Source organism: Leptinotarsa decemlineata, unplaced genomic scaffold, assembly GCF_025532065.1.
Source record: "Leptinotarsa decemlineata unplaced genomic scaffold, Ldec_3_MD MMD2_tig00001719_RagTag_RagTag, whole genome shotgun sequence".
In the NCBI taxonomy this organism is placed as follows: domain Eukaryota; kingdom Metazoa; phylum Arthropoda; class Insecta; order Coleoptera; family Chrysomelidae; genus Leptinotarsa; species Leptinotarsa decemlineata.
Genome location: NW_027412569.1, coordinates 4,995,784 through 5,022,743, shown reverse-complemented (window position 1 = coordinate 5,022,743; position 26,960 = coordinate 4,995,784). Strand labels below are relative to the sequence as shown.

General features: G+C 37.6%; 2 protein-coding genes across 6 annotated transcripts in view; one reads left to right on the top strand and one right to left on the bottom strand.

Moving 5' to 3' along the window:
* Dscam2 (Down syndrome cell adhesion molecule 2) overlaps positions 1-26,960 on the top strand; it is a 521,384-nt gene that overhangs the window by 272,835 nt on the left and 221,589 nt on the right. The gene's annotated exons all lie outside the window — the stretch shown is intronic.
* Positions 1,817-3,448, bottom strand: LOC141482690 (uncharacterized). The gene is made up of 2 exons (XM_074176350.1): positions 3,092-3,448; positions 1,817-3,028 (listed from the first exon to the last, which is right to left on the bottom strand). Exon 2 carries the CDS (start codon positions 3,022-3,024, stop codon positions 1,903-1,905), a length of 1,122 nt encoding a protein of 373 aa, XP_074032451.1. The 5' UTR covers positions 3,025-3,028; positions 3,092-3,448; the 3' UTR covers positions 1,817-1,902.

Sequence of the window (26,960 nt, the reverse complement as noted above, 5' to 3'; positions counted from 1 at the left end):
ACAAAATGTGTACTCCGAGGAAGGATAAAGGATGGGTGAAATAGGGAAAAAAATAGGGAAAAAAAAGGAAAGGATTACAAGTCGTCGTCGTCGTCGCTGTCATCGGGTCGGGGGAAGTACTGCCACATCACCGAACCCTCAGAAAACGCCATTTCCTCCGCAAATGCGTCGTCGTCCCAGAGATCGTCATCATCATCATCCGAGCTGCAAGAGTCTTCGGAGTGGTCTTCGGTACTGGTCACATGCAGTACCTGGACCGAAGATGTGGAAGGGTGATGAGGCGTGGTGGTTGAATCGGCCTCCATATCTGGATTCTCCATATCGGAATCCTCCAACTGAAGATCCGGGAGTGGCGCTGTAGGTTCTTCCGCCTGGGGTCCGGTCGTGGAATCGGCTTCCTGGTATGTTGACATGCTGACGATAGCTACTCAACTGAAGATTACATTGAGGAACTCCTACATTTATACTCTTGCACAGGAGGGGGTATAGTGGGAGGCGGAGTGGGGGGGAGGTGGGGGTCGCAAAAAACGCGCCCCGGATGCAAGTGGGGGATGTTGAGCGCCCCAGGCCGCGAAGCGGCCTGCTGAGCGATCGCTTCGCGATCGCCTATACAACCTTTCCCTTCGTTACTTATCCGAATATACATTGCTTGAAATTTCTTTATGATACGAATTTTTATCAACATTATTGAAATAATGTTCCAAAGATATTCAAAGATAATGATTAACTGTTTCCATTTTCTAATTAGTTCATTTTATAGCGAAACAACTAACGTTTCACCGCAAGGGTGTACCGATATAGCCCTATTTTTTTCACTACTACCAAATAGAGTGGTTAGGTTGAATGCTGCCCCACCCACGCAGCATTCCGTGTGCACCAACCAGGTACTATGTGCACTCCGAGGAAAACCTAACCTAACCTACCTGATCATCATCATCATCATCTATAATGATGATGTCAGGTTCGGGAGAATCAACCACCACGATGATATTTGGTGGAGCGATTTGATGATCTTCAAGCCACAGTTGATCCACAAGTTCTGGGCTGGCAAATTCATCATGTTCAAACTCATCTTCGTCTGAGGTTACATCTTGTTCTTCATTCAGCTCTATTGTTGTATCTGAATACCCATCGAATTCATCATCGGGAGATGTTGAATCAACTACAGCAACTTGAATGTCACCATAGGACCAATTCTCTGGTGGGGCAAAATGAGGTTCACTGGTGGAATCAGCTTCCCGAATAATTGGTGTTGCTTGATTCATGATGAACGAACAAGTTGAAGAATATTGAGAATACAATCTTATTTATATGATTTGAAGAAAGTGGGGTAGAGTAAGGGAAGGGGAATATGTGAAAAATAAAGACCCACTAGGTTATTTATTCAAGTATTGATGTGAGAATTGGGGAATAAATCCAATATAATATTCATTAGATTCATGATTTCATTTTTACACATTCACATAAATGAAATTTGTTTGAATAATGTTGAGAGAAGTAATGATGAGAGAAGTGTCAAAAGGTTTTGGAATTATACTCAGAGCATTACTAGAATCACCTTTATTTATTCTCTAGAAAAAATAACTATTTTACAATTCACACACTTTCAAATGATGGAAATTCTATACAATTATTCTATTTAACTAATTTTATTCTATATACTACATGTGACTAGAAAATGACTAGAATGAAGGAATAAATACTGCCCCAACCACGCAGTATTTTGTGTGCAACAACCAAAATAGATATGCACTCCAATATTCCTTATTTTATTTTTTCATTCATAACATTCATAACCTTAAAATTAACATGCAAGTTTTTATTATATTCCTAAAATTACAATTTTTTTATTCTAAACATACATCTAACTTAAACTAAACAAAAATATATTTACAAAAGGGGTTAGGTATTAAGGAACCCCTGGCACATGGCATCCCATTCCTGAACAAGAGGTCCATATTTTTGGATGTAAGCCAAACTCTTTCCTTGTTGCGAATCTTCTTCTTGAAGTTTCGCCCTAAGCAAAGAGAGTCGCTTCTCTAATTCCAGTTTCTGGGCCTCGATGGTGGAAATATCCGCCATCAAGGCCCTTTTTCTGGAATCAGAACCATCCACAACCTTCTTTTCCCTCAAATATCTCTTTTTCACAGACTGTGCATAGGTAATAGACTCTTTGAGTTTATTACCCTCTACCACAGTCTGTGAAAGGACATTTTCCGGGCCAACCTCTTGTTCGGAATGCTCAACACGTACCTGGGGGGTGACTGGAGGGGGTGACGCATTCCGATGGACCTGGGGGGTGGCTGGAGGGGGTGACGCATCCCGATGGACCTGGGCGACGACTTCCACCAAGTTCTGCACCTCCATCACTGGAAGGGGTGCTGTAGGCCAACCACCGTAAGGTGAGTTCTTTTCACACTTTTTGCGAAAAGCACTCAACTTACCACCCCTCCCACCTTTGGCTTTGGATGCCTTCACAGGTGCGGACTTCTTCACAGGTGCGGACTTCTTCACAGGTGCGGACTTCTTCATCTTCTTGGCCCTCTTCACCGGTTTCTCGAACTCATCCCCTGAATCGATGGGGGATAATGGTTCGATGGGCGATAAGAAGCTTTGAAGATGCGATAAATCCGCCAGAGACTCGTCCAGGTCCGGGTTGTAGACATTCAGTAAATCTTCAATTTGGGGTGCTGACGAAGAAGTTGGTCCACTGAATGTCGACAAAGTTGGTGGGGGGTCAATCTCCTCCTCCTCGGGGGTTGGTTTGAAGTCCTCGAAAAAGAACTTCAAGTCAGGAGCCGCCACTTCCTGGGTGGAAGTCATCCCCGGTGGTGGAATGGGAGTCGCCACTTCCTGGGTGGAAGTCATCCCCGGTGGTGGAATGGGAGCTGCAGCTGGTGTTGCAGCTGGTGGTTGTACCATGATGTCCTGTAGGACAACCACCCTCCTCCGCTCTACATCCTCCAACTGTCTCTCACTGAGAGTGGTAATCGGGGTCATCAGAGCATTCCTCAGAAAAGACATGATTCTAGAAAGAGAAAATGAAAATATTAGACAATATAATATAAATAGTATGGAAGTGTGTACTTACATCAAGCTGCTTGGAATTTTCAACTAAGTTGGCTGGCAGGTATCTCAGGTTGGCTGCTTCTTTCGAAGGAAGACTGCAATCGAATGATGAACTGTGGCCTCCTCCTCATGTTTTATAGCCGTATGCTCCCTACCACTTCGGGTGGGAATGGGAGTGGGGGTGGAAGTGGGGTAGGATAATTCGTTTGAAATATTCGACAAGTATGAATTTTACAATTTGTTGAACAAACCAGGTAATGAGTGAAAAAATTCAATTACTCGATTGCTCTTCCAATAAGGCAATGAGTAAATTTAATTTCTTGTCACTTATACTGTTTTCATCTTTCAGTACATTCAAAAGAATTCTTAAATTTTGTTCGGAACTTGTCTGATAGAATTCAATATCGTTGTGGCCCCAAGGTAATGTCTTGGTGGTATTAGGAATGATGAATCGCTTATCATCATTATGTGATAGCGCGACTTTATTGCACATCAACGTGTAAATATCATGTAAATCACTCCTGAATACATTCATCTTTCTAAATATTATACCGCCTGTTTCAACAATCCTAATGTAATCTTCAATTGAAATTTGATTTTTTATAACGGATTTTTTAATACCTTTTGCTTTCTTTATTTCATCAGACACACTTTGTACATGATATGCTTTCGCACCGGTGCCATGGAAACTGATGATGGGATCACTCGGAAGTTCATCCTTCATATTTCCAATCACCGATTTGCTAACTGGCACATTGAATTTATTACCCAACCTATAGTTAGAAGTGTCAAATTTGTCAACATTTGCAATCATAAAATTATAAAAATTATCCGTCATTATTTTCAGTATCAAAGAATCCGTATCGGTATAGAGAAGAGAAGCTTGTGGTCCGTAATGTTTTTTGATGACATCATAGAAAAAATCATAAATGACTGTTTTCGACATATCCAATATACTGAACCCCAAATACAATGGTTTATTATAACAAACCTTAACTTTATCCATATGTATGACGACAAAGTCTTCCGAAAATATGGATAATGTTTTGAAATTGGGACGAGCTATCAAAGCATTGGCACCCATACCTCTTCTTATGGATTCCCAATGTGTGACAATTCGAATGTCTCTTCTATTGTTTACATTTTCCATCGTTTTGCCAAATATGGAATTTATATTCAATTTGAAGTAACCCTTCTCAAACTTATTGGTAGCCTTATTTCTCAAATTTGTATTTAAATCGATATATTTTTTCAGCCACGGTGACTGATTGAATCTGAGAATTCTATGAGTTTTCATCACCATCAAACCATTACGGACCGCTTGTTTCAAATTCCTATAATGAACGATATATTTCTTTTTATCATTCAAATTAGGAATAAGTTTGGGTATTTTGGACTTTGAACCAGGTGGTATAATACTTTCAACCAAAAATGGTAAATCCGAATGTAGATCGTGTAACTCGACAGGATAATGCACATCTACTTCAAGTATGTATCCTTGGGGGCTATCATCTGGAATACTATTGATATCCAACTGACATATTTCACTGGCGGTCAACCAAGTGAACCCACCAAAAGGTAATGATTGAGACATGCTATGACCATACAGATTTGTTGCATCCAAATACATTATGAAAGATGAAGGTTCTTCGGGATTATAATTTGGAAGAAACTGATTGCTTGCAATATGCTTTCTCTCCGAACACTGGCTTACACCACCACGTATACCGTTTTGGAGAAAATGCACCATATCGATATCAGTTAATAATTCCAAGTTGACACCCGTATACTTCAACATAGCATCCCAAGAAAGACCTGGAGAAGTGAAATAGTGAGCAGGATCCAATTTATATGTATCTAAACTCATATTTCTAAAATTTTCAAAAATATCGCACAACAGTAGAACATCAGATTTTAGGTATATGTCAGAATATTCACCCAAATCTTGACAATTGAATGTGTTCCATACCTGCTTTACTCTATCATAATCCTCATCAGAAACATGTTTTTCATTTAATTTATCATAAAAGTCCACCTTTGATGGTATACTAGAATAATTTAATTTATCTAAAGAATCGATAAAACTGTACGGAAAAACACCTTTCTGCCTCATAAGTTTGAATTTATCCTGTTCCGGAAAATATTTTCTTGTTTCCACAAAATGTTTTTCATCTAAATTGTCACCTAACTCTTGAAGGGAAGCAGCCATAAATTTAAAACTATCGATGAACCTTAATTTCAAAAACTTATTTTTCGTCACTCCATTGTGATCTACTATTCTCTCCATAATTATATGTTTCGTGAAGGAAACATACTTTTCTTTAGTTTGAGCAATGACATCAACTTTTGTTTTGTTTGTGCATAACTCTTTTATGAACAAATGACAGTCATACCCACTGAGATTATGAAAAATTATGGGTATAAAGTTGGGCAATTTGAAATTGAGGTTACAAATACTATGTGCAGCTCCATTTCTTTTTTTCCCCGTTAGATGGCAGTGGTCACGCACCTTAATATCACCATCACCAAATGGTTCTCCACATATACCACATGTGGCGGCAATATTGAAATCATGCTCTTCCTCATCAGTCAATGGACTCATTGGAATGACTTTCTTCAAATATTTGTGATAAATATTGGTGACATCAGCCTCCAAGTTTGACACAAACACTTTAGCTGCATCAGCACCTCTATATAGTACAAATTTAGATATAGAATCATCAAAAGAGCACTTTATGAGGTAAGAAAAAGCATATGGTTCATGAAGATATGTTCGATTTGTATAAGAGTTAGCAGGATTTGGCTCATTAGTATGCACTGGTTTCAGAATAGATTCGAAATCAGCATATACAACGAATGGAACCCTCAACTGTTTCTCGATATTTTCAAATTTCAAAATATTCTCAGGTACCCTTTTACCAAATTTATCAACCCTGAAATTTGTGGATGGTGTCGTTGTCGATATGTGATTACAATCATTCAACTGATGTCGCAATAAAGTTCGTTCATTATCAAAGTACAATAAACAACCATCACAAAAATACTTTTTATGACCACGGGCAGATATTTGTGATGATACTAGTCTCGATAAATCCTTAATCCAACAATAATGACTATTACCAGAATCATCTGTAATAATCAACAGATTAACATGACTATTTAATCTACGTTTAGAATAGTGTAACGGACCCACAACTTCATATTCAATTCTACCATTTTTAAAAACATTTTCCAACCCATAAACATTGATAGAGCAATCGTTCATAACCTCAAACTTAGGAATATCTTTCAACTTAACTGGAAATTCCATACCTGCTACATTCAAGACGGTTGAGAAGTGGGGATATGATGAAATTTCATTAAGTTTCTGACTGGCAGGGTATAAAGCTGAAGTCACAGCCCACGCAAAGCAGCACTGATCTTGATTAAGAACATTCACCACACTTTTCTTCAATTCGATGAACCTTGGCAATTTGATGTATGAAGACCCTCCGAAGGGGCTATACTTGTTGATATTCACCTCCAAGTACAAAATTTTCTCAATGGTCCAACCTGAAAATATGGGTTTTCTCTATAAGTCCATCATCATCAACATTTTGACTAGATCACATACCTGAATCCCGATCTTGAAATTCCGCTGCTTTAACAGTTAAACTATCTGCAAAACTGCTATAAACCACATCCAAATCATTCGATTGATCAATTACTTCATTGGGACTATTAAATGATTTGATGTCTGAAAGATCCTTAGTTTGCAGACTGTACCGCCCAAACACTTCCATGTTCACTTTCATGCATTTATGGATATCCAACACTTCTTCGAGTAGTTTCACTACTTTCTGCTTAATTTCATTGAAGAATGTTGGGTAATCCATGTGGTGGTTTTCACTGTCCACTCGGTAGCTCACAATTCGACACTTGAAAGCTGTATTGACAATTTTCACACCTTCCCCATATTGAACACATGCATTTGTTCTGTGCTGCAACGTCCTCCGATGTACATTCATCTGATCGCTTGCAATAGTCAAATTGCAGCAAACGCATGTTTGCAGTGTTGGAAGTGCTGGGGGTGTCAACCGTTGCCTCTTCGATGTTGGAGGTCCATCACCATTTGCGGGTGTGCAGGAATCCCGCTGATGACGACGTAGGTTGTCACTACGAGTGAAACTTTTTTTACAATCAACGCACGAATACATCTTGTATATAGAAATATATACCGTACGATAAGGAGAATTTGAAATGAGTGAAACGTTCACACCACACTCCTTATAAAAGCCCAACTCCTCCCCCCCACCATAACCCAAATGAGAGCTACAAGGTCAACATTCAATGCCACAGAGCAAGCTCAAGGTAGTCGAAGTGACGAACGTCAATGTCAAACCCCACACTCAAGGTCAAACACCGCAACGCCTAATCCCACTGTATATTCTGTACACGTCACGATTTCATTCAAGGTCAACATTCAATGCCATGGAGCAAGCTCAAGGTAGTCGAAGTGTCGAACGTCAAGGTCAAACCCCACACTCAAGGTCAAACACCGCATTCAATCTCATACTATGTGTACAACGTTCAAGGTTAGGTGACGTCATACGATATTCTGAACTTATATAGGAATTACCAACAAGGGAGTGGACAACGCCGAACGCCCACTGTTCAAGGTTATATTCTGTACACGTCACGATTTCATTCAAGGTCAACATTCAATGCCATGGAGCAAGCTCAAGGTAGTCGAAGTGTCGAACGTCAAGGTCAAACCCCACACTCAAGGTCAAACACCGCATTCAAGCTCATACTACGTGTACGACGTTCAAGGTTAGGTGACGTCATTCAAGGTCGTGTGACGTCTCAAGGTCAAAAGGGGTGGGGGGAGGCGTTCAGTCGGCATTAGCACCCTACTACCTTTCAGTACTTGACATTTAAAAAAAAATTTCAAAATCGATTTACAACTTCAAATTTTAGGGGGGTGTTTCCATTAAAAATGGGTCACACTGTATAATGGAAAAAAAAGTTTAACTATTTTCCAATTGAGATCGAAGGCATAACACGTACCACTAAATTTAGAAAATCTGTAAAAAAGCTTCCGATTTAAAAGTACTATTATACTTTGGACGAGTTTCATTCAGACAGAAAGTTAAATTCTATAAACAATTGATTTTCATTATTGTGTTTCAGTACCTACTGGTATTTAAACTATGTGACTTTTTCAACTTTTTGTTTGATGTTTACATTTGGCTCAAAACTGTATAGTTGAAACGGTTTACGAAATAGTTACTTACTTTTATATTCTTTGCATTCACTCTTATATTTTTATGCTTTATAGTTTATTTCAATATGTAGCATATATATTTTTACTTTCTGACTGCTTTTTCACCCCCAAATTTTTAAATCACCAAATGTTCAAGTACTACTTTCAATTTGTAAAACTTATATTCATAAAATAGTAACACTTTGACAATGAGATTTTATCTTCGAAAATACCTTTTGAGTTGTGTATTTTATATTTTTCAGAATAGTAACGCTTTGTAAATGAGATTTCATCTTCGACAATAAAGTAAATTTTGATTGATTGATTGACATCTTTTTCATGATTCAAATATTTGGTAAAGCATTGAGCATCTGAAATGTATCTCATTTCAGATAATTTTTTATTACTGATGGAAATACACATTTTTTCATCCAATGAAAATCTTACAGAAGATGAAGATTATTTGTAATCCAAAATACCGTTATCTCAAATATAATGTCTTCCAATAGGGACATCTGAACTTAGACAATTCATAACGGCGAACGTTGTTATATTTCACATACGATGGCATCAAAAGGCCTTTCAACTGATTAAAATTTGAAAATAGGAAGTGTTCAAAAAAATGGAAATTTGCTGATGAAATTCTGATGTCTTGTGGTATTACTCTGAGCCATAAGGCGTTTGACAGACTTGATCACGGATTACTGCTATTGAAATTGTACAGGTACAGCTTTTCTCTAGGCCTGATCAAACTTTTTATATCATACTTCACTGACGGGCGTCAGTATGTTATATTCAATGGCACTTCTCTTCAACGCCTTCATAAACTTCATAGTTGGGGTCATTGACATCAACTGTTTGATATACGCGGATGATCTGAAATTATATTGTGAGATCAATGACCTCGAGGACTGTCTTCAACTCTCCCTCAATCTGAAACGTGTTGAGAAATAGTGCTTTCACAAAAATCTTCCTTTCAACGCAAGTAAATTTAATGTAATGACGTACACACTAAAAAATCGTCCATTTTCATGTCAATATTCAATAAACGATATTCCACGCTAACGGCCTCACGCATTCACTGATCTAGGTGTTACATTCGACTCAAAACTTTCCTTCTTACAACACATTGAAGCCATTCTGTCTGCTGCAAACAGAATATATGAATTTATTGCACGAATCTCTAGAGATTTCGCGGATCCATCTATATCGAAAACCTCATACTATGCTTTCGTCAGATCAGAATTAGAATATGCATATATAATTTGGGATCCATTTCATCAGTTGTATACAGAAAAAGTTGAATCAGTTCAACGTCGTTTTTTAAAACCTCTCTCCTTTAGAGCAGACAATATCTATTCCCAATATCTATCACAATTTTTCTTATTAAACTGATCAATAATTTAATTATTGACTCACATATTCTGCAAAAACTGAATTTTAATGTACCTGAACCAACCTCTAGAGTGGTTAATCCTTTTTATCTGCCAACACCACGTAGAAATATTCTGAAACTTTCAGCTCTGCATAACATGTGTCAAATGCAATTCTGCAAGTTGTCAGCTTGACACTTTTCACTGTTACATATCTGAGATTATGTCTTTTTACTTCAAATAATTCTATATGTACTCATTTTATTTGAAAGGGTTATATTTTTAGGAGTGATTAATTTTTTGGGAAAGAAAGTTTTTGGCTTTCTACTACTCCATCTGATACAAAAAAATGGATGAGAGAATCTTCCAAAGAAAGGAAGGATTAATCAATTTGAAAATAAGTAACTCTATACATGGATGTGTAGATCATGCAAAGAAGTAACTTTCAGACACAAACTGAAAGAAAGTCCTCCTTCTTTGCATGATCTACACATCCATGTATAGAGTTACTTATTTTCAAATTGATTAATCCTTCCTTTCTTTGGAAGATTCTCTCATCCATTTTTTTGTATCAGATGGAGTAGTAGAAAGCCAAAAACTTTCTTTCCCAAAATACTCATTTTATCTTATAACTAATTGTAATTGTATTGTATTGTGATTTGACTTTATATCTGTTCTGTTCTGTAGTTGTGTGTAACCTGTAGAACAGTGTATGAATGAATACATTAATAAATGAATAAATAACCGCTCAGAGGTTTGTTGATTGCACAATGATTTTTGGATCAAATACGACATGTTTCTGAATTTTCGCCAACAGTTTTTTCACCTGGTGTTATGCCCTGCGATTGGTTTCAAATGGCCCAATAATGATATTGCACTAAGTGTGTTCAATGTTTCTGCTTCATTTTTAGTCTGAGCTCAGTATAATTGATTGAATTTCTCCGATATAAAATTTCAGGGCTCCTTTTTTTGAAATTCTGAAAGCAAACCTACTCTGTGAATCCAAAATATTGGGGTCGAAGCAACAAATTCTTCCTTCGACAAAGTTCATAATTCCCTGGAGCAGACATACCTCAATTTTATCAACCCTTTCCTTCTGAAAATTCATCGTTTGGTGACGTTACGATAACTCGTTTTCTATATCATATTTCGAGAGCTCTCGGTATTGATAAGAACGGGTAATTGACACGACAGGTAGTATGGCGACGGCCCTCTCCCGAGGGAAATCATCTTCGACGTCGATCCACTCCCGAAACCCGTTTCCCAGCTTTATGCCGTCGACTATCGAATGGATGGGTCGTATCTAGACGGAGACATTTTGTAGCCTGGTCATCATTGCTTTCTGTGCCATTTTAGTAAATTTAACGTAATATGATTTTACTATTAAATATAAAAATGATGAAAATGAAATTTCTCGAAAGAGAACATCAAAGAACAGAACGCATTTCTCGTTAATCAAAATGGTTTCATTACATCCGTTCAGTTAATATTGTGACCATACTATAACACAATAATGTTTTTGAGTCTAGTCACATATGGTATTTCACCTGTGAACCATTCATTTCTTGAAACCCCTTTATATTGTATGGGAAACTTTCATAGTTTGGTTTCAAACTTGATGATAAGCAGTCAACTACAATTCCTACAAATCTTTGAGATATTGTGAGGTTCAGTACTGCGATTGTATTTTTGGTCTTGCTTTCGAATAGCTAGATGCTAACCTATAGGAAATAGTTGAATCAGGTTCTCCTGTGGCATTCGTAAGTACAATCATAAGCCTCTTCGTCCAAAACTATCGCTAGCTTTTATTGCTTCTTCTGAGAGAAGTGCACTTACTTTCATTCTTGAAAATTTTCTGTCATGATGAACTAGGTCACCTCATTCAGTGTCACTAACGGTCTCGAAAAATATATTAATCAGATCACCTAGAGAAAGAACTGGCACATCTTTAAGCGACATTGAAATCGAATGGATACAGTGTATTCAAAATTAAAGACAAAAGAGACCCACTATCAGTAGCAGGGGCATATCGCTCACCGTGCATTTGTGGGAACCACCAGAAGATCCATGGGAACAAGACTGAAGGAGCATGAGAGAAACTGCAGACTAGGCCAAATGGACAAGTGTGCTGTGGCGAAACACGAACTTACTGAAGGAAAGCAAAGGACACTGTTTGAAAACACGAAACTCATTGCCCCCAACCAGGGATACCTTAGCCGACTGGTACGGAAGTCAATAGCGATTCACAAACACATTATGAACCTCAACTGGATATGAAATCTCATTCCAAGAAGTTCAGGAATAACCAACATCATGACGGCATGTAGAAAAGGGTGAACGAAAGTTATTGACAATTCGCCTAATCCATATACAGGTATAAGCACACCAATATACCTGAATCAGAGTACATTAGACTTACGCAGTCGGAATACCCAGTCATCGGAGATAAACTCAAGATGAATGAACATCTGATGAAGCTAGTCAAAGAAACGTCGGAAAGACATTCCAAAAATGCATAACCTTCAAACCCGAATAAAAATAGTGACACTGAAAACCTTTCTCTTATATTGTTGGTAGTCATAACAAAATTTCTTTATTAGGACGTTGTTCCACCTTATTTGAATATATTTTTGACTTTAATCCTGTCTATACACTTTGTGTACTGACACCAATGGATCATCAGTTATTTGTTTGATCAATTGATTGACTGATCGATAATATAACATCTCAGTTTCATCAATGAAGGATTTGTTGCACTCACAGGTTATTCTGTAACTGCAGCTTTCGGAATGTCAGTCCGCGTTTGGTGGCCTGATTTTCGTGAGGCTGCTACGAATCGTGTTTCCGAATCTGAAGAAGGTTCTGATGTTGTTCTTGGACTCAATTCTTCCAATTTTTTCCAAATATCCTTTAATATAGGGAAGGGCTACGACGAGTTGTGACGGCTCCTCTTCCTTGGGGATCTTGCAGATGTTTTTTGATGTTGCCTAGTTCCTGATAGTGGTGGTTGGATTCGTGAATAAGATACTGTCCCGTGTGAGTGGGTTTTTGGTATACTATTTTTTCCCACTTGTTGTCGGTCCTCTCCACCAATACGTCTAAGAATGGCAATTCGTTACGGACTTTCTTCTTCATTGTGAGGGTGATTTGAGGTTTTACGCTATTTTGCTCCAAAAAAATAACTGGGTCGCAACCAGAGTCGGGGATTCTTGTGGGCTTCTTCAATGGACGGAGTTTCAAACCACTCCATATATATGTTGGCTATAACTGGTGAAAGTGGCGATCTCATTGGCAGTTCCTCATCTTGCGTAAAGAATCCGTTCTTCAGTTGGAAATAGCAGTTCCGTACACAGCATCCTAGTAACTAGGTGACTAGGACCGGATAGCTCCTTCTGTATGATTTGAAGTGCTTTTTCGACAGGAACGTTGGTGTAAAGGATTTTCACGTCGATACTGACTAATTGATCTTGCTTTGTGACTTCAATTGCCTCTAGTTATTTGATAAAATGTCTTGAATTCTTCACAGAAGATAAAATGTTTCCTTGTGGTGGTTGTATAATTGGGAGTATTTTCTTCATTTCTTTTTACTCTGTGGTCGTTTTCATCTTTCATCTGGATTCTTTCATTTAATTCATTTCATTGTATTTTTATTTCACGTTTGATTGCTTGTAAATAATTGGTACAACAGATATATATTGTTCTTTCATAGATTAGAATCATATCAGACAAAGGAAATCCGAACTTTTAGTGAAATTCACCATGAAACATTATCAGCCACTTTCAAACTGACCTTGTCAGATATTCTCACTCCTTTCCAGTCCACTTCGCTTCGAGTGATGTCCCAAATCACGACACAAAAAGTTCATTAACAGACGACAAGAATTCCAATAAGCACAAATAAACATGAGCCGGCCTCTCTCTGTTAAAAACGACCCCTTTATTAAACTTTGTTAACGCACACACAAAGCTCAAAGGTCATTGTGATAAAACGGTGTGAGGATCCCGACGGTATTCCGATCTTCCTCTTTCCTATCTTGGGTGCCATACATTTTCATTTGAGCCCTTCGCTCGGTACTGGAAAGTTTTGTGCTTCCCATTAACAGCGGCGTAACCGGCGAAGTTTTCCTTTGTTGCTTGCTCGTTTACCTCAAATACAGGAGAGAGACTACTAGAAACGGTTCGGTGGAATGGAGTTCTTGTGTTTGCGGTTGAAACTTGGAGTTTGAATGCAGAGTAGAATTGACCTTCTGCGGCCTTGGAGGACGGTTTTGTGATTGCGGCCGACTTTTGGAGTTTCATGAAAATGTCTCAGAAAAACTTATGAAAATGTTCTTGAAGAGTCTGTTATTTTTACGAGGAAACGACTTGGATTCTTGAAAACAAATCAAAACAAATCTGATGGCCTTTTCAGGGATAAATACATACGATTCAGAAAAATTAATATTACTATCCAAGAAACACTTCTTTGTGAAATTTTTTACTGCACAGTTTTACGTAAATGTAACACGTGTTTCGCTTTACAATATCTTCTTCAGGCGTGTCTATACTAACTCCTCCTAGGATAATTCCACGCATGGCAATAGTGCCAAATAGGAAAGGTTTTAACTGGTATGGTAAGACAGGGACACCGAGAGTCCAGCACAATTTCTTTCGAAAATTTCTTTTTCTGAGCCTAGCAAAGGCTAGTTTTCCTAGTTGCGACCATTCAGCTGTCGACACGATTCTTTACACCTTGGATAGGCTGGTCCACGGTGGCTTGTTTCGCAAAGGCTTTTGGGGAGTTTCAGTTCCCCTCACCCTCATTATTTCTGCCACTGACCAGGAGTCCGGGGATCCCGTCCGTAAGGCCACATATTAGGCTTCTCGGACAAGGTCTCCAGTTCTCTGTCCGTTCCCCTATCCGCCACCTGGGGATGCGCCCGATAAGTAGCCCAACCCATGGGGAAATAACCAACTTATTGGGCTGACAAAGGCGAGGCGAAAATGTATCAGATTATATCTATCTGTATCTATGTATGTATGTATGTATGTATCTATAGACTAAGCGGAATATTGTTTTTCCGTTGAACCACGTCGTGTGTAGATCCGATTGCTGAGAAAGAATGAAAATTAGCGACCATCCCAACTAAGGCGGGGCCATAGGCTAATTGATCATAACTTCGACAAATCGAGATCAACTGAGAGGAAAAATAATCTTTCGCGACTGATCGAGGAAGGTTACAAAAAAAATATGTAAGTGTAACCGCGAATTCTTTGAGGTTCTTGTTCATTTTACAGAGTTTTCATCGGACGAGCGGCGTAAATTGCTCCAAAAAGGGAGGTTGATATGGAAACCGGGCGGCTGACGCGATTATAACTATTTTATTTCGTGAGAGGGTCGAAAAAAGTGTTTAAATTTTAGCGGGAATCGTGCATTTCACTGAGAAAAATAGATATAAATGGTGGCAGTGAGATAACTGTACATGTGTAATAACCGTTATTTAAATTCTGGGAAGGAGTTAGTTGAAAATCAGTATTCGGAGTGAATCTAATAATTGGGTCATAGTTCGGTAGTGGTCTGAAAGTGTCGGCCAAGCTACTTACAGTGCGAGAAACTAGAAATTTCTGTCAAAGCAATATGTATAATCGATATTACAGTATATCATCTCGTTCCATTGGTGTATTTACTTCAGTTTCTGTTCTGTTCATGTAATTTTCCTATTTTTGAATATAGTAGTACAAGATTGAAAACCTGATTTCATTTCAGAATCTAGCATAGTAACCTCTTAGAAAGAATTATTGAGATAATTCTCAATTGCAACTGAAGACCTCCTCTTCGTACAGGAGGCTGAATTCAAGCTCCTTCCAAAATTGCCTCAGCATCCAGAATTTGATGTGAAGAAATTCGCGTCTGGTGACAGCAGTTGCCAAATTGAAATAGTAAAATAATACGCTGAAGCTCTGTTGTTTCAAATAGTGACGTACAAGTTATTTTGTGTTGTTAGTGGGGAGAACACAGTCAGATGAAGAGAAGCAAAAATGTTAAAACGTTTCCAACTTCTATATAACATGAACACCAAAAATGATAGCGCATAGCCGTATTGTTACACCTTCTTTAGCAAAAAAAGTAAAGTATTTGTGGGTTTCTTCCGACTACAGATGGATATGTGATCATGAAACTGTAGACCAGCAGAAATAGTTTTACAAAAGAACGGATACGTATTCCTCAAACTTCGGAAATAATAATATAATATGCAATGTTATAATTGGACACGAAATTGTATATTCAGATAGATTCCACATTTCCAATGCACGACCTGTGTGCAGAATGAGCTCTATGACACATAGTGACGTCTTATTGAAACCATATGTCCTTGGTGTCCAGATCAACTACTGCAGGTCAAAAAAAGTTGGAAATCATCGACCTATAGTGCTGACCGTTGACAGAGATGGCCTGACCAATGTCGTTCTTAAAGAAATATGGACCGATGACGCTGCCAGCCCAAAATCCACATCGAACAGTGACTTTTTCGGAATACATTCGATGCTCTTGTATCTCATGTTGATCGGTATCGTTTCTCATTTCCATGAAAACTAGAGCCCATTCAGCGAACACAAGTCTTTGTCTATGGTCGTTTACCCTCAGTTCTTGGCTCAGTTGAATTTTGTACAGGTGTAGGCCCAAGTTACGACGCAAAATTCACTAAATTGTGGTCTGCGAAAGGCCGATCTTGCGTTTCGTCAACGTACGGGTGTTGGTCGATCGTTTACTGAACCAGTGGACTCAAATTCATCCCCCACATTGAAAGCAGTCCTCTCGGTAGGACGATTATGGAGACCGTGAAATGGGCGAAACACGCGTTAAGTTGCTGAATGAATGACAACTAATTTGACAGATGGTGACAAAATGGTTTAGACTTTCGCGGCTGAGGTTTTCAGTGTCACTATTTTTCGAATTTGAAAATTCGAAAAACAGTGACAAATATTTAGAAGTTATTCCTGACGTTTCGCTGGCGCGAGTGGTTAGCTTCTTCAGAGGTTTAATTATTATGGCTTGCTGTCCGATAACTAACTTTTAGGCTTCGTAAGGCGTATCTATGCCTTGTCAGGTAATCAGTTGTATTGGTAACTGTATGTGCACCTGCACTTGTACCTGCGTTTGTACCTGCACTTGTACCTGCACTTGTACCTGTACTTGTACCTGTACATGAACCTGGAACATTCACATTCTTGCTGTCTGTTGTCATTCTGTTCGTTATTCTCGAATTCTTTAAAATGGGGTTCCATATTCGATTGAGGTTCATAGCGTTTTCTTTTCTGTTGAAATTCTCCGTGTGTTTGTGGATCTCTATTGCCTCCCGTAACAGTCGGCTATAGTATCCCTGGTTGGGGGCAATTAGTTCTGTGTTTTCAAACAAAATTATGTGGTCTCCACTAAGCGCGTGTTCCTCAGCTGCAGATTATGCAACGAAGGGATAGAAACAGCTCTACACATCTTATGCGAATATGAGGCACTGAATCACAGGAGGCAGGCTATATATGGACGTACAAAACTACGCCCAGAAGAATATGACGAACATCCAACACGGAACCTGTACAAACTAGTACAGGGAATGAGACTGATCGAATGGGTGTCATGAGAAGATGGGAGAATAAACGCAATAAGCCTAAGAGGCTGCAGTGTTTTCTGGAGACTTGGACTAAATGGACAAGTCACACAGCTCCCAAGGTACAAAAAAAAAGCGCGTGTTCTGCCATAGCTGACTTGTCCGCTTGGCCTAGTCTGCAGTTCCCTTTATGATCTTCCAGTCCTGTCCCCATGGATCGTTTGGCGGTTCCGATATACACCTTCACACAAGTACACGGTATACGATAGAGTCCTGCTGCTGATAATGGGTCTCTTTTGTCTTTAGCCGACCTGAAGCTTTGTTGTATGTTCCTCGTGGGTTTGAAGACTGCTTCGATGTCGTGTTCATCCAATAGTTTTCCAATTCTGTCCGTGACCCTAGGGATAAACGGTAGATATGCGTGCGTAACCATCTGATCCTATTTTGCTTTTTGAACCGTGGTGCTCTTCGGTTTCATGGCTTTCCTGATCTCGGAAGCATTGTATCTATCCGATCTCAAAGTCACTTCAAGGTATTTCAGTTCCCTCTCCAGATGTTCTGGTTCACATATTCTCCGAGCCCGTTCCGTTAGAGTGCAGATGACTCCTCTCTTTTGGCTAGGATGGTGGTTCCATAGTGGACGCAAGTATCTATCTGTGTGTGTGGGTTTTCGATACACTTAGTGGGTTAGTCTGGTACCACATCGTTCTACTAGTACATTTAGGAGAGCTATCCGTTAGTCCTGCTCAATCTTCATGATGAATTTTATGCACGGTTGTTGGGCGTTCAAGTGGTTTAGGAAACGGTTCAGGCCGTCTCTTCCATGTTTCCAGATGACGAAAGTGTCATCCACGTAACGTAGCCACAAGGTCGGCTTCAATTCAAAAGTATCTATCGCTTTTCCTTCAAACCGTTCCATGAAATAGTTTGCTATCACTGGGCTAAGTGGACTCCCCATCGCAACGCCATCTAGTTGCTCATAGAAGTTTTCTCTCCATTGAAAGTAACTTCCTGTGAGACATGCTCTGAAGAGTTCGACGACGTCATTCGGGAACACGTGGGCTAACCCCCTCAGATAGTCTTCCAGTGGGACATTGGTCTTTCCCACATGAGGTTGCAGGATGTTGCTTCAACAAGATGGCCGCTATCAATGGTCAAAATTCGGACGTCTTTGTTGGAAGACCCTTTTCATTTTTTTTCACATCTCGAAGGAAATTAGTCGATTATTCTTCAATATTGTTGTCCTTGTCATTATCCACCATGCCATTCTTCATTTCTTTTTTGTACTGCGTAATTGGATCTGATCCAATCGTTTCATCTTTTGTCGTTGAAAAAATGGTTGTTATTTCATGAAATCGATTCTATTTGCATTTCTTTCGAAGAAAACCAACCCATAAATTCTCTATAATGAGAAACGCCAATGTACCTCAAAGGGCCTGAGTTTTCTGCGAACCACTGAATGATGCAGTAAGACTCGAGTATATACCCTTTGAAACATGTCGCTATTATTATTCTAGACGCTTTTTCTCTTCGAAACGGAGCTTTGTTGAAGAGCAGACAGAAATTTATTCATAGTACTCCACAATGTATAATAGATCAGTTTAATGAGGAATAAATTATCGAAGGCTGACGCTTCTTTATGCGTGTAGGTTCCTTCGAGTGATACGTGTTTCGGGTTGGTGTTTCTTTGTTTGAATCTATTGAAAATTTTTTCAGTTGTTTTATATGATAGCTTGAATGATATTTTTCTTTAAAGGGTCCTTTCAATGTCTCAAAAACTAAAGTTTTATCATTTAGTTGCATTCTTGATAAATTTTCTCTAGCTTTGAATGCAAATGTGATTGATAAACCGTCATGCAACAAATTTCTTGGGTTATTAATTGATAATGAGTTGAAGTTTAGGACCACATACTATCACTTAATGGATGTTATGCTGTGAAAATAACTTTTAACGAACTAAGACTAACTGCAGCTAACTGTCTATTATTCATTAGTAGAGTCACATCTAAGATATGTGATCCCTTTCTGGGATCACATATAGGCCTTTGTTTGTCGCAAACAAAATTTTATCAGTGTAAGCTCTATTCATTTCAGAAACAGTTTGTTCAGTGCATGAACATAGAACAGAACTTACCTCAATTGTCTCTCATTACACCACACGCCAGACCCTAAATTTGAGTCTTCCCATATCTAACACTACTTTAATTAGAAATTCTATATTGTATAATGGTCTCAGGATGTATAACCGTCTTTCTTACTACCTGAAATGCATAGTAAACTGTATCGAACTATATATATATATATATATATATATATATATATATATATATATATATATATATATATATATATATATATATGTTTATATATTATTGTAGATATGTTACTTTGTTTATATTGCATATATATTGTATATAACCAATGTTCCTCAGAAAATGTGACATTAAAAATTTTTTTTTTCATTTTTTATTTTTATGGTAGGACTCTACATATTTTTATCAATCCACCAGCTAATACTCTGATTTCATGCACTTGACTATGTTTTTTCTTTCTCAAAAAAAAACAATGTTCACCAAAGTTTTGTCAATAAGAGTTTTTCTTTGGACAATAAACTATATTTATTATTATTATATATTATTTATTATATCAGCAACTTAATTTCAAAATGCCGTTTATGAACAAAGTTGTAGGACAAAAAAGCTACAGCTACCACAGCCTCAAATTTTTTAATTCACTACCCAATCAAATAAAAATCACCAAAATGAATTTGAAAAACGATTGAATGACTACATTACCAGTTTCCCACGTACATAAAATAGTGTATTCCTAATATTTCTGTGTCTATACATATAGTTATCAACCTTCTCAAATAGTATTCCGTTATTATATAAATATCTTAACTAATGTAAGTGTATATAAGGATATATCTAGGGTTGAATATGAATGTTGTATTTTTATTATATTATTATTATTGTTCACGTGATTTTAACTTTCTGAATGTAATTCTCACAGTCACATACAAACTGGAAACAGTTAATGTGACTTTCTAGTTTATTAACTTAACTTATTTTACTATGTCTATATTTTATATTATATTGTGATTTTTAACTTTCTGATTGTAATTCTCACAGTCACATACAAACTGAAAACAGTTTATGTGACTTCCTCGTTTATTAACTTAACTTATTTTTACTATGATTATATTTTATATTGTACCTGAAGTTGATAAATAATAATAATATAGTGAGTTTTCTCCAGATTCACTGTCAATAACTGATATTCAAGCCAATTTTTGATATACACCAAATCCGATTTAACTACATATTCCAGAAATGAGGATCGAAGTAAATGCGTCCAGAACAATCTGATTACCAGCTCGGGTATTGCGACCTACCTACCTTTGATAATGTACACCGCAGTAGTAGACGAAAAGTCAAGCATAAAAATCTGCAGAGCATGGCTGGAGAATACGGAAAATAGCTTCAACTCAAGAATTTGTGTTCACCCAGCAGACAAATGAAATGAATACCAAAAATGTTATTAAATTTCCATACCACAAAATGAAAAGCATAAATCACATTAGTTCCCACTGAAGTGCTCAACATATGCTGACCCGAAAAGACCAAATCTGTTTAATCACGCGACACAATCGCGGAATTCTTGTCGGAATACCATATTTAATTGTGTTTCGCCGGGATTCAGGATATTACACCGCCATAACTTATTGGCCAGCATTGCCAGGACACATTCCGGGATAATACTCCTTTCTGTGCTGGACTCGGAGATATATTTCAATCAGTGTGGTCATCGACTCGAATTGGGGCCCGGATTTGGAGGCCTTTGTTGGGCCATGGCTGCGGCGGACACAAAAGCTATTGATGTACTTCTCGAACGGATGGAGGTGAGGATTATTCTGTCACTTGGACCATCGGAAAGCGCTGGTATACGACTCTTATAGGTGGAAGGTAGAACATGCATTGGACTTATAATGTAGGCTCAGTGGTCAAAGACTATAAATACATTCTTTTCCAAAGTTTTTGTTGGGAATAGTTCAAGTAGAACAGGCGAAAAGCTGAGAGCTTCATAGACCAGTTCCAATTTTAGTCTTCACTTTGAAGTGTCACTGGTAGTGATGGTAGGAATTAGATAAGATAATTTGTCTTATTTCTCTCTCTCTTTCTGTTGTTATAGAACAAAAGTACCTTCTCTCATATCTTACGTAATTTCAACAAATACAAAAATGTTCAACACACACATTTCTGAAGAGAATTATAATTGAATTGAAACACAGATACAGTTTGCTACAACTATTAAACACTCCACGCAGTCATTTGATAGTCATTCACTGAATAGTATGATTTTTTGGCTGGAAGCGCATTCGCTTCTATTTTGAAATTACTTTTTCTCAAGCATAAAACACAAGCTCTATAGGAAATCCTCAAGGCACTCTTAGAGCGGTGCATGTGCGAAAGTGGGGATTCACATTTGATTTGAATCGCTGAAGATTAAATCCACATGAACGCAGTTTTCTAAATGAAAGAGTTCCTAGACAAGGAGTTCGAGGAGTACTGAGTTGAATACCAAAACGATGAGCAACCATAGCCTGTCGCGTATATCTGATATGAACCGCACTTGGTGGAATCAAATGTGCCAAGTCACTTGAGTTGAGCGGATGGCTCTTCCCTGGATGGAATCCAGCAGCTTCAGGGTATATTTGGGAGCGGAGCTCTATACATGAGAACAATACCCCAAAGTAGGTCCGATCTGAGCTTTATGAAGCATCAAAAGTTGTCGAGGTATGTACAGTTTTCTGTTTCCAAACAGTGTTCTAACCTTTCAAGCAGCTTTTGCAATTTCAGCGACATGATTGTGCCAAGACATATCAGTGTCCATTTCAACCTCTAACAAACTTATCGAATCAAAATACAGAATTGTGTATCCTGAAATTATTATATCCATTTTGGATACAATTATCTTTTTGTAAAAAATCGATGACTAGGTTGTGTGGCATTGAATTGAATCTGGTTACTATCGCCGCAATTCGAAATTACTTATATGTAACATCCTGCTGCCCGTGAAGATGCAAAGCTATATTCTTGTTTTTTTTCCTATGAGTTGTTGATATACAATAGACGGTTGAAGGCAATATGGATCAGTTAATCATAGAAAGAAGTTTCTCCTCCCAAAATACAGGGGTGAAACCCAAATATTACAAAATTCCATTTGTAGAAAATTCATCCGATAAACATGAAATGCTGCTAGTACCGAACAAATTGAAGTGGCTTTTTCAATAGATTTGTACACATATACATGGAAACATTCATTACATTTATATTCATACATATGAGCAAACTCATTTTCATTTTGCAACAAGAAATTCTTTGATACTATAGTAACATTTGTCATGCAAATGTACTTTCAATTTTGATGTGAAGATGTTTTTATTCCGGTGCTCTCTCAGGTTTGCGGGAAGATGATTGAAAAACTTTATACCTCTATATGAGGGGCTTTTTTCATAGAATGATGAGTTGTGTGCAGGAATTCTGATGAGGTCTCCGTTTCTAGTTGGGTAACCATGGCAATGATAAACTGATACATCTCAACGTGTTGCATAAATAACATTATACATTTGAAAAGATAAATACATGGAACTGCTGTAAAAATTTTATATTTTTGAAAATATGGTTGATACGATTCATCAGGTTTGTAATTGAAAATGAGTCGAACAATACTTATTTGGGAAAAAAATTCTGTTTGAGATACTGGAGCATCCCCAGATGCAGTGTACTAATTGAACTGTGGAAACTGTCACAAATGATATGTTGGTCGAACCGGGCGGTATCTTGAAACACGAGTTTCAGAACAAACGAGAGACTCCAAGAACCTGAATATAAAAAACCCCACAGCTCTCGTTGAATATATGGACACATTTTTCATTTTGACCATCCAACTATTCTAGATGTTCAACCATATTTATCCAAAATGCTTTTGAGCGAAATGATACATATCCTCAAATGCGGTAAAGATAACACTAGAAGAGATGTCGATGACCTAAATACTGCATATTTCAATTTGATTCATTCATTCTTTTTCTTTCTGCTATTGATTGAAAAATAGACACCACCTTATCAGAATCACAGATGAAGCCATTCGTTTGTTTCATGTCGTTTTGTGTTGGTATTGTCTCGGAAATTTTGGTTGTTTGCAATTTTTTTTAATTTTTTTTTCAATATGTATCTACTATGTCTACATTTTGCATCAAGAACCATGGCAATGAGAAACTGTTTGATACATCTCAACATGTTACACGAATAATATTATTCATTTGACTAAAAGAGATGTCGATGGCCTCAATACTGCATATTTCAATTCAATGAGTGAAATATCGGAATAATTTACCCTTGTTTCATTCTTTTTCTTTCTGCCACTTATTAAAAACCAGACACCACCTTATCAGAATCACAAATGAAGCCATTCGTTTGTTCCATGTCATATGTTGGTGTTGTCTCGGAAATTTGGTTGTTTGCAAAGTTTTTATTTTTTTTAATACGTATCTAGTATATCTGATGGTTTTTGAAATAGTGACATTATCAACAGGAAAAACTAATTTTCAGTGAGTAATTCAATTGAGAACTCAATAATAATTGTATGAGTTTTTTGGAAGATATGTTTATGAAAATTCATTGTTACAGAGCCCTGAAGGAGAATTAAAATAAATACGAAACGTCGGCAAGAAAACAATTGTTTTTCAGGAAAAAATTGATTCTCTCACCCAACCAACCTTTTTTCAAAACAATATGGCCTAAGGATTATCAAGTGCAACAGCTCTTCATGTTTCTCAATTTCATTATTCCAAATAAGGGTTATATACGATAGAAGGTCTCCTGTTGATCTTTGTTTCTGAAAGCTATATTGATGATCGCTCAAGATGTTAAAGCCTTCCAAATATTCGAGGATTTGGTGGTTAACAGCCTTCTCCATGATTTTTGATATCACTTATAGTAAAGCGAATGGTCTATAGTTATTTGGAAGTGTTTTCTTGCCCTTCTTGGAAATAGGTTGAACAAAAACAAGAAGGAAAAACCCCTTTCTTGTAAGACTGGTTAAAATGTGTGTTAAATACTGATGCGAGTTCATTTGCAAACTTTTCAAGTACAATGACGGGCACTTCATCAGGACCAGATGCCTTGTTGATAATGAGCTGTTTTGAAATTCATCTGACTAAACGTTGTCGAAAAGTAATTTCTGACATTGTGCATCTCCCAGAAAATATGTGGAGTGGGACGCATATTGTTCAGCTAGTAGATTGAAAAGCAAAATTGTGATGGCACTTTGAGTGGATCTTATGTTATTCATGTCATAGTATAAACCAGCAATTGAAATTTCTTTTTGAAATAATGAAATGTGAGAAACTTATTACTTAATGTCGATTTTTGATAACAAATAGACAGAAATTCTTGAAGGATTATATTTTTTTCAGAGCAACCAAGGAAATAATTTGTTAAATGTACTTCAATATACAAAAATAATAAGAAAAGGGGAAGGTCCAATCACGCGTGCACCCAAAATTTGCGAATGTAAACAATTTCTCGAATAAATGAAACACCCAGTATGAACTGTCTTCGTACAAACACATCGCTGGAAGGTGGATACCAAGAGACTTGTCGGCAAGAAGCTACATCCATACGACGTCAATAAAGTTCCTGTTCGGAATTCGTAATCTCCCGCTTCACATCTGGAAAAGTTGGATGAATAATTGAATCGTCAACTCCGGCAATAAATCTCTGCCCAAAGTTGGTAAATTTCAGTCCTTGCGTAATATATCAACGGTGACATTGTTGTCCAGGGCAGTACACAGTGAAATAGGTCAATGTGCTTTGCATAATGCGCAGGATTGGATCCCAGTTCTCCACATTGATCCCATTAATAAGCAATGGACGATTGTGCTGTGCGTATTGAACCATGCACGTAATTAGGAGAACTCTCCTCGTCGACACGGGAAGCTCTGGACCAGGAATAGTCGGGAAAGGGGATTTGTGATCATTTTTGTTAACATCCCATAGCGTCACGGCTGGAATTGATGCAAATAATTTTAGTTAACTTTGAAATGCATGGAAATGTTATCTAGCAAATCTGTTGATTTGCTAGTTTTATGAGCATACATAACACATAACAAAACTGGCAGGGTTAGTAGAACACTTTCGTTGCATATTTACGATGTACCTAACGAAAATAAAATGTATGTTTGCTGATGCAATAGCTATACAGCCACCTCAAAAAAAATATTATTATTATTAAATGACGTATATTAGGTAAGAAATGAATATATAGCTGTCACAAAAAAAGTGATTGAAACAAAATTATTATATAATTATAATGGGGGTAGACCAACATAAACAAAACACATCACAAAGTTCATGTGACAAAAACACTGTTGACCTGTGTTATTTTCAATTCGAATGTTCAAGAAAGAAATGCTTGAAGGGGACCATTTGAATGTTATGAGGAAACGATACTTCATCTGTGAGGCATGAATATGGAAGCAATCAGTGTCACTTTTCTTGAAATGAAAATAGTGATACTGAAAACCTCTGCTGCGAAAGCCTCAACCATTTTGTCTGTGAAAATTATGTTTTGATTTAATACAACTTTCACTATTTATTTGATCTCAATTAACCAGATCAAGTTTGTTTCAGTAGTTCAGATAATGTCTGTCATTCGTTCTTCTACTGTAACTAGTTGATGTCGAACGCACTGTTCCATCTTGAATTCTTATATTACCACATATGCGGGCAAATAACTTTTTGATAGCCCATAAAATGAGAGTTCTGCGACTTCTTATCAGCTTTGAAAGGTTATTCAAACGGAATTTTACTAGAGTCATCAGTTGAGTAAACTTGGAATATTGACTTGGTAGTACTTCAGTCGTATGCATTTAGAAATCGAATTAATGTATTTATTGCATTTCGAATGACAATTTGGATCTAAGAAATGATCATCAACTATGTGACTCAGTAATGCCTTGATTTCGTCTTCAATGAAAATCCACACCAGATATATTGTAGCATACCCTATCATTAGAAATGTGATTATAATTTTATTTCCACATATAGTCAGTGGGCATACTTGAAGCTTGGCTAGAAATCAAATCATCTAAAGTATCAACTCGTTGGGGCCAGTCTCCACTCCCTACACTGTAGGTTAATGGATCGACACCCATCAGAAAACAATTACTCCCCTGGCTTATACCACGAAGGGAATTTGATTATATTCGACAGGTGGCAGTGCAGGATTCTTCACTGAATTTATTCCTGCATATGCTATTGGCGATACATCTACCGCAATAGATTTTCAATTAGTAGAACACACTTGCAGACCGGTTTCGGGCTGTTTGGCCACTCGTCAGTGCAAGGTATTATCTATCATCAACATAAAGTCAATGATTTCCGATAATTGAGAATCGAATTCCTTCAGAGCATCATTCTTCGAACTACGCTGAAGCGGACAACAAACAACTGGTTTGTCATTGCTCTATTTGCCTGTGAACGAGGTAACCAACCGCATATCCTAAATTTGACCAACTCCTCACATATGAAAAGAAAAGGAGAAACCAGCAATTACGAAATAGCAGAGTGGTTTTGGAAAACCACTGTTCGAAAAAAGATTCACCGTTCATTTCTTCGTGAT

What these genes read in the sequence shown, in the direction of transcription:
- LOC141482690 (XM_074176350.1), bottom strand. Translation starts at nt 3,024, where the DNA reads ATGTCTTTTCTGAGGAATGCTCTGATGACCCCGATTACCACTCTCAGT.